Source organism: Oncorhynchus gorbuscha, linkage group LG03 (assembly GCF_021184085.1).
Source record: "Oncorhynchus gorbuscha isolate QuinsamMale2020 ecotype Even-year linkage group LG03, OgorEven_v1.0, whole genome shotgun sequence".
Lineage (NCBI taxonomy): Eukaryota > Metazoa > Chordata > Actinopteri > Salmoniformes > Salmonidae > Oncorhynchus > Oncorhynchus gorbuscha.
Genome location: NC_060175.1, coordinates 56,749,256 through 56,763,716, shown reverse-complemented (window position 1 = coordinate 56,763,716; position 14,461 = coordinate 56,749,256). Strand labels below are relative to the sequence as shown.

General features: G+C 41.7%; 1 protein-coding gene across 4 annotated transcripts in view; it reads right to left on the bottom strand.

Annotated features, from left to right (window-relative positions):
* The window catches only part of LOC124031610 (synaptotagmin-2-like), an 84,916-nt gene that overhangs the window by 17,115 nt on the left and 53,340 nt on the right, over positions 1 to 14,461 (bottom strand). For 3 of the 4 annotated variants that reach the window (XM_046343070.1, XM_046343071.1, XM_046343073.1), the window contains 4 exons: positions 8,973 to 9,203; positions 8,672 to 8,832; positions 4,237 to 4,365; positions 2,973 to 3,140 (listed from right to left, as the gene is read on the bottom strand). In XM_046343070.1, coding sequence (XP_046199026.1) covers positions 2,973 to 3,140; positions 4,237 to 4,365; positions 8,672 to 8,832; positions 8,973 to 9,174 — 660 coding nt within the window. In that variant the 5' untranslated portion in view covers positions 9,175 to 9,203. The remainder of the gene's footprint in view (positions 1 to 2,972; positions 3,141 to 4,236; positions 4,366 to 8,671; positions 8,833 to 8,972; positions 9,204 to 14,461) is intronic. The other variant, XM_046343074.1, reaches the window with a different exon arrangement.

The window sequence follows — 14,461 nt, the reverse complement described above, 5'->3', positions numbered from 1 at the left end:
AGCTAAAACAAGAAGCTCCCGCGTTGAAGTCTGTTCAACGCTGGTCCGACCAATCTGATTCCACGCTCCAAGACTGCTTCCATCACGTGGACTGGGATATGTTTCGTATTGCGTCAAACAACAACATTGACGAATACGCTGATTCGGTGAGCGAGTTCATTAGAACGTGGTTGAATATGTCGTTCCCATAGCAACGATTAAAAAATTCCCAAACCAGAAACCGTGGATTGATGGCAGCATTCGCGTGAAACTGAAAGCACGAACCACTACTTTTAATCAGGGCAAGGTGACTGGAAACATGACCGAATACAAACAGTGTAGCTATTCCCTCCGCAAGGCAATCAAACAAGCAATTCAACGGCTCAGATGCAAGAGGTATATGGCAGGGTCTACAGTCAATCACGGATTACAAAAAGAAAACCAGCCCAGTCACGGACCAGGATGTCTTGCTCCCAGGCAGACTAAATAACGTTTTTGCCCGCTTTGAGGACAATACAGTGCCACTGACACGGCCCGCAACCAAAACATGCGGACTCTCCTTCACTGCAGCCGAGGTGAGTAAAACATTTAAACGTGTTAACCCTCGCAAGGCTGCAGACCCAGACGGCATCCCCAGCCGCGCCCTCAGAGCATGCGCAGACCAGCTGGCTGGTGTGTTTACGGACATCTTCAATCAATCCTTATCCCAGTCCGCTGTTCCCACATGCTTCAAGAGGGCCACCATTGTTCCTGTTCCCAAGAAAGCTAAGGTAACTGAACTAAACGACTACCGCCCCGTAGCACTCACTTCCGTCATCATGAAGTGCTTTGAGAGACTAGTCAAGGACCATATCACCTCCACCCTACCTGACACCCTAGACCCACTCCAATTTGCTTACCACCCAAATAGGTCCACAGGCGATGCAATCTCAACCACACTGCACACTGCCCTAACCCATCTGGACAAGAGGAACACCTATGTGAGAATGATGTTCATCGACTACAGCTCAGCATTTAACACCATAGTACCCTCCAAACTTGTCATCAAGCTCGAGACCCTGGGAACACCCCTCTATCCACATCGATGGGACAGTAGTGGAGAGGGTAGTAAGTTTTAAGTTCCTCGGCGTACACATCACATACAAACTGAATTGGTCCACCCACACAGACAGCATCATGAAGAAGGCGCAGCAGCGCCTCTTAAACCTCAGGAGGCTGAAGAAATTTGGCTTTGTCACCAAAGGCACTCACAAACTTCTACAGATGCACAATCGAGAGCATCCTGTCGGGCTGTATCACCGCATGGTACGGCAATTGCTCCGCCCACAACGCTCTCCAGAGGGTAGTGAGGTCTGCACAACGCATCACCGGGGGCAAACTACCTGCCCTCCAGGACACCTACACCACCCGATGTCACATGAAGGCCATAAAGATCAAGGACAACAACCACCCGAGCCACTGCCTGTTCACCCCGCTATCATCCAGAAGGCGAGGTCAGTACAGGTGCATCAAAGCTGGGACCGAGAGACTGAAAAACAGCTTCTACCTCAAGGCCATCAGACTGTTAAACAGCCACCACTAACATTGAGTGGCTGCTGCCAACACACTGACTCAACTCCAGCCACTTTAATAATGGAAATTGATGGGAATTGATGTAAAATATATCACTAGCCACTTTAAGCAATGCTACTTAATATAATGTTTACATACCCTACATTATTCATCTCATATGTATACGTATATACTGTACTCTATATCATCTACTGCATCTTTATGTAATACATGTATCACTAGCCACTTTAAACTATGCCACTTTGTTTACATACTCATCTCATATGTATATACTGTACTCGATACCATCTCCTGCATCTTGCCTATGCCGCTCTGTACCATCACTCATTCATATACTGTATCTTTATGTACATAATCTTTATCACTTTACACTTGTGTGTATAAGGTAGTAGTTTTGGAATTGTTAGTTAGATTACTCGTTGGTTATTACTGCATTGTCGAAACTAGAAGCACAAGCATTTCGCTACACTCGCATTAACATCTGCTAACCATGTGGATGTGACAAATACATTTGATTTGATTTGATTTGATTTACCGATACCCCCTGTATATAGCCTTGTTACTGTTATTTTATTGTTGCTATTTAATTATTTTTTATTTTTTATTTTTTTATATTACTTCAATTCATTTTAGTAAATACTTAACACTTAATTTGCTTAACTGCATTGTTGGTTAAGGGCTTGTAAGCATTTCACTGTTGTATTTGGTGCATGTGGCAAATAGAATTTGATTTGATTCTAGTGATTTGTACACTCATTGTACTTCCTTTAAATCAAATGTAACTCAAATTCTCCTTCCTGTGGGGTGTGGTCAATACAAATTCAATTTATATTCATTGTTTGCATTTAATTATATTCCCAAAATTCCAAATAAACCCCAACCCTGATTCTAAAGGCATGCATAGGATGTCATATATTGTCTTCATGGTCTCTAGTCAACCTAGGTCCAATATTACCAATTTGTATCTTTTGTATCTAGGTCTCTACATGACGGTTATGCTAAGAGAATAGACAGTGGTGGTAAGATTGCAAACAGTGCTTTCGCACTGACCCTGAGAGTCATTTGGAGTCTCCGTGGACCTCATTAAGTAGTACAGAAAGCTGAAGTTTGTACACAGGCTCGAGGGTACATAGCAGGCAGGCAGACATGGCAGACCAGCACTGCTCTACAATATCATGTGAACACAGCAAGACTTCACAATGAAAAATAAATGTAGGCTTCAACCACAGTCTTAATTCTGGTAAATGGATACCATGTATGTTTACAACACTAAAACTGTTACATTACATTTAGTTTGAGACTCCGCTGTCCTAGCCTGACAATATCTTATCAGCATTATAGTTTGGCAGGATGATTGATGCCTTTTCCATTCCAACTAACTACTGTACAGTTCTGGTACAGAAACTGTGCTATGGACTTACCTTGAAAACAAATGATTCATTGAAGACAGGGTTCAGGTTTTTCTTTTGAACCTTGGTGTCAAACTTCTTCTTCTTGTCTGGGAGGACATAGACCTTAACGTACGGGTCAGAGGTGCCTCCGCTGTCCATGGATATAAGATCTGCAGCTTGGAGTATTCCCACTGTGAGCTTTGAGGGGAGGGGCACAGTGGTCAGGTGTCAGAGACAGCACTGAGACAAACCAACAGTATCAGGTGGCAATCTCAACATGTATTCATGTATTTATGTGTGCCGATGTGCTGAGACAAGCCAACAATGTCAAGTCAGGTGAAAAACCTAAATGCGTTCATGTATTAATTTGTGCCAATGCACACTTCCTGTCACTGCTGCAGAGAAATGCTGCAGTCTTGTTACATAAGCTTGTGGTCTGCAAGCTGACATCCTAAAACTCCGGCAATAATCACCACAGCTCTCTAAGATGACCAAGACTAGATACAAGCTACCCACACGAGAGCTGCCAAATTTATTTGCTGCAATGTCATAACAAAGTCACAGAATATAATGTTACAGTAGTTTTGCATGTTTGAGAAAAGGGGTGCCGGTGATTAAGTGTCATTGATTATGTTTTAGTTGATTGATTCGGTTAGAAAGAAAGGACTTGCTTTAATGTACATTCTCATCTCAAGCCCTGATCCTGTGTCAGTGAATCATTAGGGACTTCCTTGTTTCAGAATGACTTAGCATTTTCTTTCCTCTTGGACGTATGTCACAGTGCCAACGTCCTGCATAGCAGACATACTCACTGTCATACTGACTCTTGCCATTAATTCCCAAAAATGCTGAATATACTAGATACCCTCTCATTCCCAGAACCCTGATCCCGATTCACTACTCTCTTGAATATTTAGTTTAATCAACCATAATTCCAACAATTGCCAGCTGTCACTCCTCAAAAGTGTCGCTGTGCAATTCTGCTGATGTTTTTACATAGCAGCAGTTTTTTTGCTAAGCTTATATAAGAATCAGCCCTGAATTAATTGGCAACTCTATAGACACTTTAGTTCTCAGAATGGACACTGTATCAAAGTCACTCTCCAAGATCAACAGAGAAACTAAGCCGAGTCATCTAGTGTGACTTGCTTTAACTCATTCACCACCATGATGGAGTCTTACTGATAGACTGACAATGCTACAAATATTGTAATATGATAAAACAGTCTAATGCAGGTTTTTCTGAGCAGTGCCAGCGACGATTAAAAGGGGAACATGTCGGCCACTGACTGACCTTGTTGTCTTGGAAATCATAGTCAAGTGAGTACTGCAGTTTGCCGAGCTTCTCCTCCTCTTTCTCCTCTTCCTCTTTCTCTTCCTCCGTCAGCCCCGTCTCACCTTCGTCATCGTCGTCGTCCTGTTTCTGCAGTGGTGGGACACAGGACACAGGGATCAAGAGGTGAGGGGCCAGGGTTAAGTGGTAGCAGCCAGAAGGAGGGCGCTCCCAGCCCACCCACCACAGACAGCATGCCACAGACAGACAAGTGGACCTCCAGGAGGCCTTGCATTGCGTAGCACCGGGACCTGCTTGTTTTTTGCTCCCGCTTACCTGCTCCTCACCTGGTGGCAAAGTGGAATATACCATCCTGTCTCTAATGCCACCGGGGACTCAGGAATGATATTTGCTAGCTTGAATTCAAAATGTCCTTTGGTGACACAATTGGTTTACCCTGTATTTTACTTCTCAAAAAGACGCTTACCCTGACCTTGACGTCTTTCCCAAAATATCCCAAGGAAATAACTAACAGAGAATCCCAAAAGCAGAGCCTGCATAATCTTAATTGCTTCCTTGTTATTTGATTTATGTGTCACCAAGGAATGTTCCTCTCAAGTCAGGTCACCATTATTACAGCCAAATGGTAGCTACAGGATTAGATAAGGGCATAGCCGGCTATGTGGATCATGTAGAAACAGTATTTCAGTTAGATTTCAGTTATGGTAACCCTTTTTCTGACATGTTCAAGTTTGCATGACTGTTTCATCTGCAAAACTGTGTTTTTTTAAATATTTTTTGTTCTCACTCTTCATTGAGTGACAAAGTAATTGGGGTGCAGATGAAACATACTATGATTGAAGATTCATTGGTCATTCATTTATTACTGTCGTCCTCATGTCCACAAACAGCCTACAATGCCCTTTGTCACATGCATACAGTATATTATTATTGTTAATCGTGGGTTGCGTTTAAACTATGTTCAAAACTTTCCATATGGTGGTTGAGTTTGTCATCATAAGCGACGCGTTATTTCAGTCCTTTCAGTTCTCTCTCTCTGGGGTCTATTTAGCAGACCATAGCTTTCTCAGTTACATTCTCAAGCCATCATTACAAAACATGTTAGAAAAGCAAAGAAGCTACGACTTTCATTCCATGAACCCCCCCCCCCCCATCATCATCATCATCACAATCATCATCTGCCCATGGGCCAGAGACCATCACTGCGATCCATCCACCTACCGTAAATCAGGGGTCCATCACAGTCAAGACACATGGTGCACACATAAGACACCGAGCGAGAGGAAGAGAGAGGAAGAGGTTTGAAGTTACGACACACCAGAAAACAAACACAGTTACGACACTAGGATGATGAAAAAAATGACACACTGATTGTCTGTTTGTAAAGAAAAAGTCCTACTTCCAGGACCATCTTTCACAATGTGGGGACAATTAATTGATTGTTTTAATTAACTGGTGCATTAGGGCCATCTCAACGATATCAGACACATTCAGCCTGGAATTAAGCAGGAGTCCTTTTCCTCCCCCCTGTTTATTCTGCTCTGTCTGAGATGTGGCTCCTCGGGTCCATAGGCACCATATCCATTATCCTTAAGCATTGAGGACAGCTTACCCTACAGAAGTAGGGTCTTAATTTGATTCTGTAGCAGTCATCCGCTTATTGGAATGCCACGTATGGCACGGCTCAATTACTTTCTCTACCCATTACCCACTGATTACCTAGTCCCTTGCCCATAACAAAGTGTGTAATTTTTCAATGTATGTCACAATGAAGTGGGGAAGAGTGAGGTAAGTTGAGCCAAAGGGTTAGTTGAGCCACCCCTTGTTTCTAGGAAACCACACACAAAATGAATCACATGACCACATATTTAGGAAGAGATCATAATTCCATGGAGTCTGGGAAGGAAGAAACCACATGGAAAAAATTGTTATCAATTTGGGTTAAAAAAAAAGTGTAATTACTTTGTCGTTTTCTTGATTCTTGTATCTAAACCAAAGTAGATGTTTTTAAGATTGGTTTGTACATTGGTCGGGGTCTCTATAAGCTACAATATGAGGTCCTAATTCTAGCATGAAATTGCATCCTTGTAGCTGTGTGGGCAATAGTCAAAATGTTTGCCTTGTGGTAAGTTGAGCCAATGGCCATGGGGTAGGCCTAAGTTGAGCCAATGACCACCATACCCCATACAAATGATGATTGCATTTTGCCAGTTGTATGCATTATATGCATAGTATTTTTGCAAGGTGTCATGCATATGAACTCAAGATAGAGAATTTTTGCGGTTACAGTCAGAGCAGACATCATCATGTCCCGTGTATGCAAATGTAAAACAAGCAGATGTATTAGCCCCCTTAAAGGTTATTGAGAAACCCATTCAAGCAGTAGCAGGAGAACACACATTTGTGTGTTCGAAGAGGTACATCGAAGAGGTACATTAACAAAAAAGAGAACTAACATGTACAGTACCTGTGCAAAAGAGAGGCAATGATATAGTATCAGAGTCTGAGCATGCTAAACATATTAAGAATCTCGCGGATCAGTTTCATTGGGGTTAGAATCCTCAAATGCAGAGAACTTGCCTATGAATTGGCACATTGAAAAACATTGAAAAACATCCATGTCCTCGACAGAGATTATATGTATATTTAGAATTTACAATATACCACACCCGCATTCCATTAATTAAACTTTGACATACCAGCACCATCACCCATTGACACGGAAAACAAGGAATGCTTTCAAAACTGTTATGTTTACATGAATTCTGATTATTTCCCGGGATACACAACATACTGAAATATATCTATATATTTGATAGAAATAATACTACATTTCCCTAGTAATGCTGAGTGTAAAACATGGCTCAACATAACCCACTCTCCCCTACAGCACACATTTTAAAATGATGGCAACGACAATATCAAGAGAACAGATAGGATAGGGGGTTATCGACATGTCTCCCTAAAAACGTTGTAAAGTGTTGTTGATGAAAGGTCAAAGGTTTTTACTGATACACCAAGGAATGCTTAATGACCATTTGTTGTTGGTCCAATCAACATAGATATTGACAGAAACGTCAACAAAAGAAACAGTTACATAGTAAATCAAACAGAAAGCTTTACTGGTAGGTAGTGTGTAGTTTAGCAGGCTAATAACTCTTGGGAGATACACTACCCGATCAAGAATATGTGGACACCTGCTCGTCAAACATCTCATTAATATGGAGTTGGTCCCCCCTTTGCTGCTACAACATTCTCCACTCTTCTGGGAAGGCTTTCCACTAGATGTTGGAACATTGCTGCGGGGACTTGCTTCCATTCAAACACAAGAGCATTAGTGAGGTCAGGCATTGATGTTGGGCAATTAGGCATGGCTCGCAGCCGGCGTTCCAATTCATCCCAAAGGTGTTCGATGGGGTTGAGGTCAGGGTTCTGTGCGGGCCAGACAGTCAAGTTCTTCCACACCGATCAAGACAAAATATTTGTACATGAGGGCATTGTCATTCTGAAACAGGAAAGGGCCTTCCCCAAACTGTTGCCACAAAGTTGAAAGCACAGAATCGTCTAGAACGTCATTGTATGCTATAGCGTTAATATTTCTCTACACTGGAACTGAGTCCAAACCTAGCCCGAACCATGAACAACAGCCCCAGAACACTATTCCTCATCCACCAAACTTTACAGCCAGCATTGGGGCAGGTAGTGTTCTCCTGGCATCCGCCAAACCATGCTTCATCACTCCAGAGAACGCGTTTCCACTGCTCCAGAGTCCGATGGCGGCGAGCTTTACACCACTCCAACCGACACTTGTCATTGCGCATGGTGATCTTAGGCTTGTGTGCGGCTGCTATGGAAACACATTTTATGAAGATCCCGACAAACAGTTATTGTGCTGACATTGCTTCCAGAGGCAGTTTGGAACTTGGCAGTGAGTGTTGCAACCAAGGACAGAGGCGCTACGCGCTTCAGCACTCGGCGACTTGTTCTGTGAGCTTGTGAGCCACTTCGCAGCTGAGCAGTTGTTTCTTCTAGACGTTCCCACTTCACAATAACAGCAGTCACAGTTGACCGGGTCAGCTGTAGCAGGGCAGAAATTTGTCGAACTGAAACATCCTATGTTTGTCTATGGAGATTGCATGGTTGAGGGCTCGATTTTATACACCTGTCAGCAGCGGGTGTGGCTGCAAGAGCCGAATCCACAAATTTGAAGTGGTGTCCACATACTTTTATGTACATATAGCGTTTGTCTGTCAGCTATACCAAAGTCATTTCTGGTCATGTTTGTCTACTCTCATCATCAAAAAATAAGTATCTTGTTGCTTTTTACTAGACAAATGAAATAAGAACCCTGAGTGTGATATAAGTTATGTCTTTGGGAGTTGCCTGTTCTTAGTGAACTCAGCTGAGTTTATAAGCGGAGCCTGAAGCACCATACCTCATCCCCTTTCATGTTCTTCATGTTGAAGCCATCCTTTCCCTTCTTGCCCTTCTTGTTCTTCTTCTTCTTGCAGCAGCACTTCTTTATAATGCAAAAGCAGCAGGTGAGGATGAGGAAGGCGGCCACCACAGCAATGGCTATGATAGCCCAGGAAGGGACTGCAACACAAACACACAGTATGGGTTAGATTAAGCTCCTTTGAGCTCCTTTTCACCTTGGGCTTTTCTGTTCCAGCATTATACCATGCATAGTACATGAATATGAGTCAGAGGTGGGGGAAGAAACAGGGAGGACTTACGTGGGATCTTATCGATCTCGTTCAAGAATTTGCTCTTGATCTCTTCGAACATGTCATTCTTGGACTCTGTACCGTTGCCTGGGGGTTCAGCCACTGTGGTGGCGATTGCTACGGCTGGGGCCGCGGTCATGGTGGCACCGGTGCCCGTGGGCTCTGGACCCACCATGGCCTCAGGCTTATTCTTGAACAAGTTCCACTTCATTGTCAATGACTAGGCCACGCACACAGTCCCTGGGGCAAGGCACAGACACACAGAGAAGGACAGTCAATTGTTATCACCAGCAGCACAGGCAATGAAGTGCGTAACCTTTAATATAACACACACACACATGCATAAAAGTAACAAAATGGATGATATCCCAGGTGACTCGTTGTGACCAAATTCAATGCCATATCGCTGTGTCAGACATTAGAACAGCACATAAAATGACAAGGCTGAAGAGGTCCATAGGGAAAAGGACTTAGTTCACATCTCAGACTCTGAGGATAAAAATAATTGTGTATAATATGTCAGCCAGTAGGCCTGCATCCTTAATGTGCTATGAACTCCTGAATAAAATTAACTCAGGGACGAAAAAGCTAATCTCATTTTTTTTTAGAAATGAGACAGTATCTTAAAGATCCAATGCAGCCATTTTTATCGCAATACCAAATCATTTCTGGGTAACAATTAAAGTATCTGACTGTGATTTTTTTTTGCAAATAGAAATTTCTCAAGCAATACTTTTTCTGGGACTGTCTGTGAGTGGTTTGAGGGGGGAGGGGAAAACTGAAGAAAAAAAAAGCTTTTATTGGCAGAGAGGTTTGGAACTCTCTTTCTTATTGGTCTATTAACTAATTGACTGCATGGTGATGTTACCAGGTAGGCCAAAACTCCATCCCACCCAAACAGACTAACATTTCAGAAGGTATTTTCAAGCAGATTTTACACTAAAATGGCATTATAAGATTTTTCTGAATTTCACAGTATTATTCCAACCTCAGAAATATATAAAAAACAGGAAATCATGTTTTTCATGGCAATAGGCCTTTAATAACCTCTCTTTCGTATCGTCTGAGATGCCCTAATATTGGAAAGCTGCCGCGGTCATCCCACAATTCAAAGGGGGAGAGACTCTAGACTCAAACTGTTATAGACCTATATCCATCCTGCCCTGCCTTTCGAAAATCTTCAAAAGTCAAATTAACAAACAGATCACTGACAATTTCAAATCCCACCTTACCTTCTCTCTATGCAATCTGGTTTCCGAGCTGTTCATGGGTGCACCTCAGCCACGCTCAGGGTCCTAAACGATATCATAACCAGCATCGATAAAAGACAGTACTGTGCTGCCGTCTTCATCGACCTGGCCAAGGCTTTTGACTCTGTCAATCACTGCATTCTTTTCGGCAGACTTAATAGCCTTGGTTTCTCAAATGACTGCCTCGCCTGGTTCACCAACTACTTCTCAGATAGAGTTCAGTGTGTCAAATCGGATGGCCTGTTGTCCGGGCCTCTGGCAGTCTCTATGGGAATGCCACAGCGTTCAATTCTTGGGCCGACTCTTTTCTCTGTATATACAGTGAGAGATAGAATAACAACAACAAAAGTCCAGAAAAATGCATGTAAAAAATGTTATAAATTGATTTGCATTTTAATGAGGGAAATAAGTATTTGACCCCTCTGCAAAACATGACTTAGTACTTGGTGGCAAAACCCTTATTGGAAATCACAGAGGTCAGACGTTTCTTGTAGTTGGCCACCAGGTTTGCACACATCTCAGGAGGGATTATTTTCCCTTTAAAAGTGTGCTCCTAATCTCAGCTCGTTACATGTATAAAGACACATGGGAGCCAGAAATCTTTCTGATTGAGAGGGGGTGAAATACTTATTTCCCTCATTAAAATGCAAGTCAATTTATAACATTCTTGACATGTGTTTATCTGGATTTTTTTGTTGTTATTCTGTCTCTCACTGTTCAAATAAACCTACCATTAAAATTATAGACTGATAATTTCTTTGTCATTGGGCAAACATACAAAATCAGCAGGGGATCAAATACTCTTTCCCTCACTGTATCTATGATGTCGCTCCTGCTGCTGGTGATTCTCTGATCCACCTCTACGCAGACGACACCATTCTGTATACATCTGGCCCTTTTTTGGACACTGTGTTAACAAACATCCACACAAGCTTCAATGCCATACAACACTCCTTCCATGGCCTCCAACTGCTTTTAAATGCTAGTAAAATTCCATGCATGCTCTTCAACCAAATGCTGCCCACACCCGCCCGACTAGCATCACTACTCTGGACAGTTCTGACTTAGAATATGTGCACGACTACAAATACCTATGTTTCTGGTTAGACTGTAAACTCTCCTTCCAGACTCACATTAAGCATCTCCAATCCAAAATTAAGTCTAGAATCAGCTTCCTATTTCGCAACAAAACCTCCTTCACTCATGCTGCCAAACATACCCTCGTAAAACTGACTTTCCTACCTTCACTGGTCACCCCCAAAGCCAACACTTACTTTGGCCGCCTTTCCTTCCAATTCTCTGCTGCCAATTCTCTGCTGACTGGAACGAATTGCAAAAATCACTGAAGCTGGAGACTGGAGATATCTCCCACTCTAACTTTAAGCATCAGCTGTCAGAGCAGCTTGCAGATCACTGTACCTCTACACAGTCCATCTGTAAATAACACACCCAAAATGATTTATTTTTTATCTTTTGCACCCCAGTATCTCTACTTGCCCATCTTCATCTGCACATCTATCACTCCAGTGTTGATGCCAAATTGTAATTATTTTGCCTCCATGGACTATTTATTGCCTTACCTCCATAATCTTACTACATTTGCACACACGGTACATTTTTCTATTGTGTTATTGACTGTGCATTTGTTTATCCCATGTGTAACTCTGTGTTGTTGTTTTTGTTGCACTGCTTTGCTTTGCTTTATTTTGGCCAAGGTGGCAGTTGTAAATGACTTCAACTGGCCTACCTGGCTAAATAAAAGTGAAATAAAAAATATATAAATAAATGGAAAATAGATTTACATGAAGGTAAATGGAATCAAATTATATCAAGAAGACCCTCAGTCCCTTATGAAAGTCAATATCAAACGTTACAGCATTACATCACAGTCAGTTAGGGATTAAACCAAAATGAATGGTGGGAGTTAATACAAATTCTACTTGAAGTGGAAAATGTGCAAGATGAATATGGCTCCCTATCCAAAATGAGTTCCAAAGAGGGCTATCTTCCCGTTATAATGAATGATCTGTTACCTCTGAAGGAATGGTGATTATAAGTGTCTTCTGAAACAATGATCTCCACAAGATTGAAATGAGGCACTTGTGACTGAAACCTCCTTCTTTCTAGCAAATCCTAATAGGATTAGCATGGATACTGTACTGAAACAATTTACACGGCGAGTAGGTGAGATGGAGAGGCTGATTGGGAATTATCACCTTTGAATGCGTATTAGACCAACGGTTATAGCCTCCGGTTATTGCCAAATGCCCTCCCAAAAGTTCTCAGTAGTTGCCATTATCGTGTAATGATTCATATTTACAAAATGTATAACAGTGAATGACTTCTCAAGTCTAATAAGGGACATTCTCATTACAAGTATCAAAAATGTGACGGATGAGATCACTGTGCAAATACAAAGATATACAGTGGTGTAAAGTAACTAAGTAAAAAAACGTTTAAGTATTACTACTTAAGTAGTTTTTGGGGGTATCTGTATTTTAAATATTATATACTATTTATAACTTTTACATTTACTCCATTACATTTCTAAAGAAAATATGTTCTTTTTATTCCCATTTATTATCCCTGACACCCCAAAATACTGTCAAATTCATGCCCTGACCGTAGATTGCGTTGTATGTTTCTATCTTTGTTTGGTCAGGGTGTGATTTGGGTGGGCATTCTATGTCTGTATGTCTAGGTTTTTGTATTTCCTTGTTTCGGCCTGGTATGGTTCTCAATCAGGGACAGCTGCCTTTCGTTGCCTCTGATTGGGAATCATACTTAGGTCGCCTGTTTTGCCACCTTAGGTTGTGGGTAGTTAATTTCTGTTTAGTGTTATTCACCTTGCAGGACTGTTTCGCTTTTCCTTTTTTGTTGTTTAGTTTATTCAGTGTTCAGTGCGATTATTATAGATGAACACGTACCCTGCTGCATTTTGGTCTGATGCTTCCTCTTCCGATGAAAGCCGTTACAAGAACACGTGGTCATCCCAGACTCGCTAAACACAAATGTTTCATTTGTAAATGAAGTCTGAATGTTGGAATATGCCCCTGGCTTTGTTAACATTTGTTTACAATTGTGCCATCTGGTTTGCATACTATAAGGCATTTGAAATGAATTATAGCGTTTACTTTAACTTTTGATAATTAAGTATATTTAAAACCAAATACTTTTAGACTTTTAATCAAGTAGTATTTAACTGGCTGACTTTCACTTACACGTACAGCATCTGTCTTCTTTAGGGATTTCTATATACTACAAACATACTGACAAAATCAATTCTCCTCTCAGGCCTTAGCAAGCTTCATATAATTCTGTGCCAGTTCTGTGTTGCTCTCATGGGCAGCGACAGGAGAGAAGAATAGGGAATGTACATTAGAGTCTGACAAATTATGTCCCAGAATTCAGAGCTACACCCTGGTCACTCTCAGGGGTGATACCAGCATATGATTAACATTTACAGATCACGTTGATACTCTTTGTGAGTCATGCCCATCTTTGATTGGGTAGGGCTGAGCAATGGCACAATAGTATGAAAAGGGTGCCTCTAACCTAGAGCCGGCCACTCAACAATGTGTAGATAAAGAGCTATTTGTTCCCACATGGGCATTGTTCGGCTCTGCGTCCCTATTGTCTATTCTGTTGTTCTCCCAGGAAAGGATATCTAAGGTGAAAAATGACACAGGCATAATCCTCTATTCTGCACTTATGGAATTGGTTGTAAGATCCATTACTCACAAAATCAATAATGGCAGATGACGAGAAGAGAGTAGATTTGCAACTCACAAGACAGAGGCATCTCTTATATCGTATTCGTCTGGTAATAGATTACCCCGATCCATCTCTCCTGACATCTACAAACACTCTCTGGAGAATTAGCTGATGCAAAATACCATCATTGGAGAATGATGGTTTACAATATTTTCATACACAGTGAAGTAGTGTTGGTTTATAAACTATTGAAAATGGATAGAAACTGGATATAAATTAAGATTATCTGCTTATAGTATATATATATACACAATGGGGTTGTAATGGTAGTGGTGTGTGTGGGGGTGTTTGTGAGTGCGTGCGTGCGAGCGTGCATGTGTATGTGTGTGCTTGCATGTGTCAAATAAAACGTTGTTCTATTCAAGCGCTGTTCCAATAACCAATTGCTGTGTTCATGCAAGTGGCTGACTGTACAAATCACACCTATCTGTAGCTGCAATTTGGCAGTACGCCCAGACCGTGTTTTGAGAACGA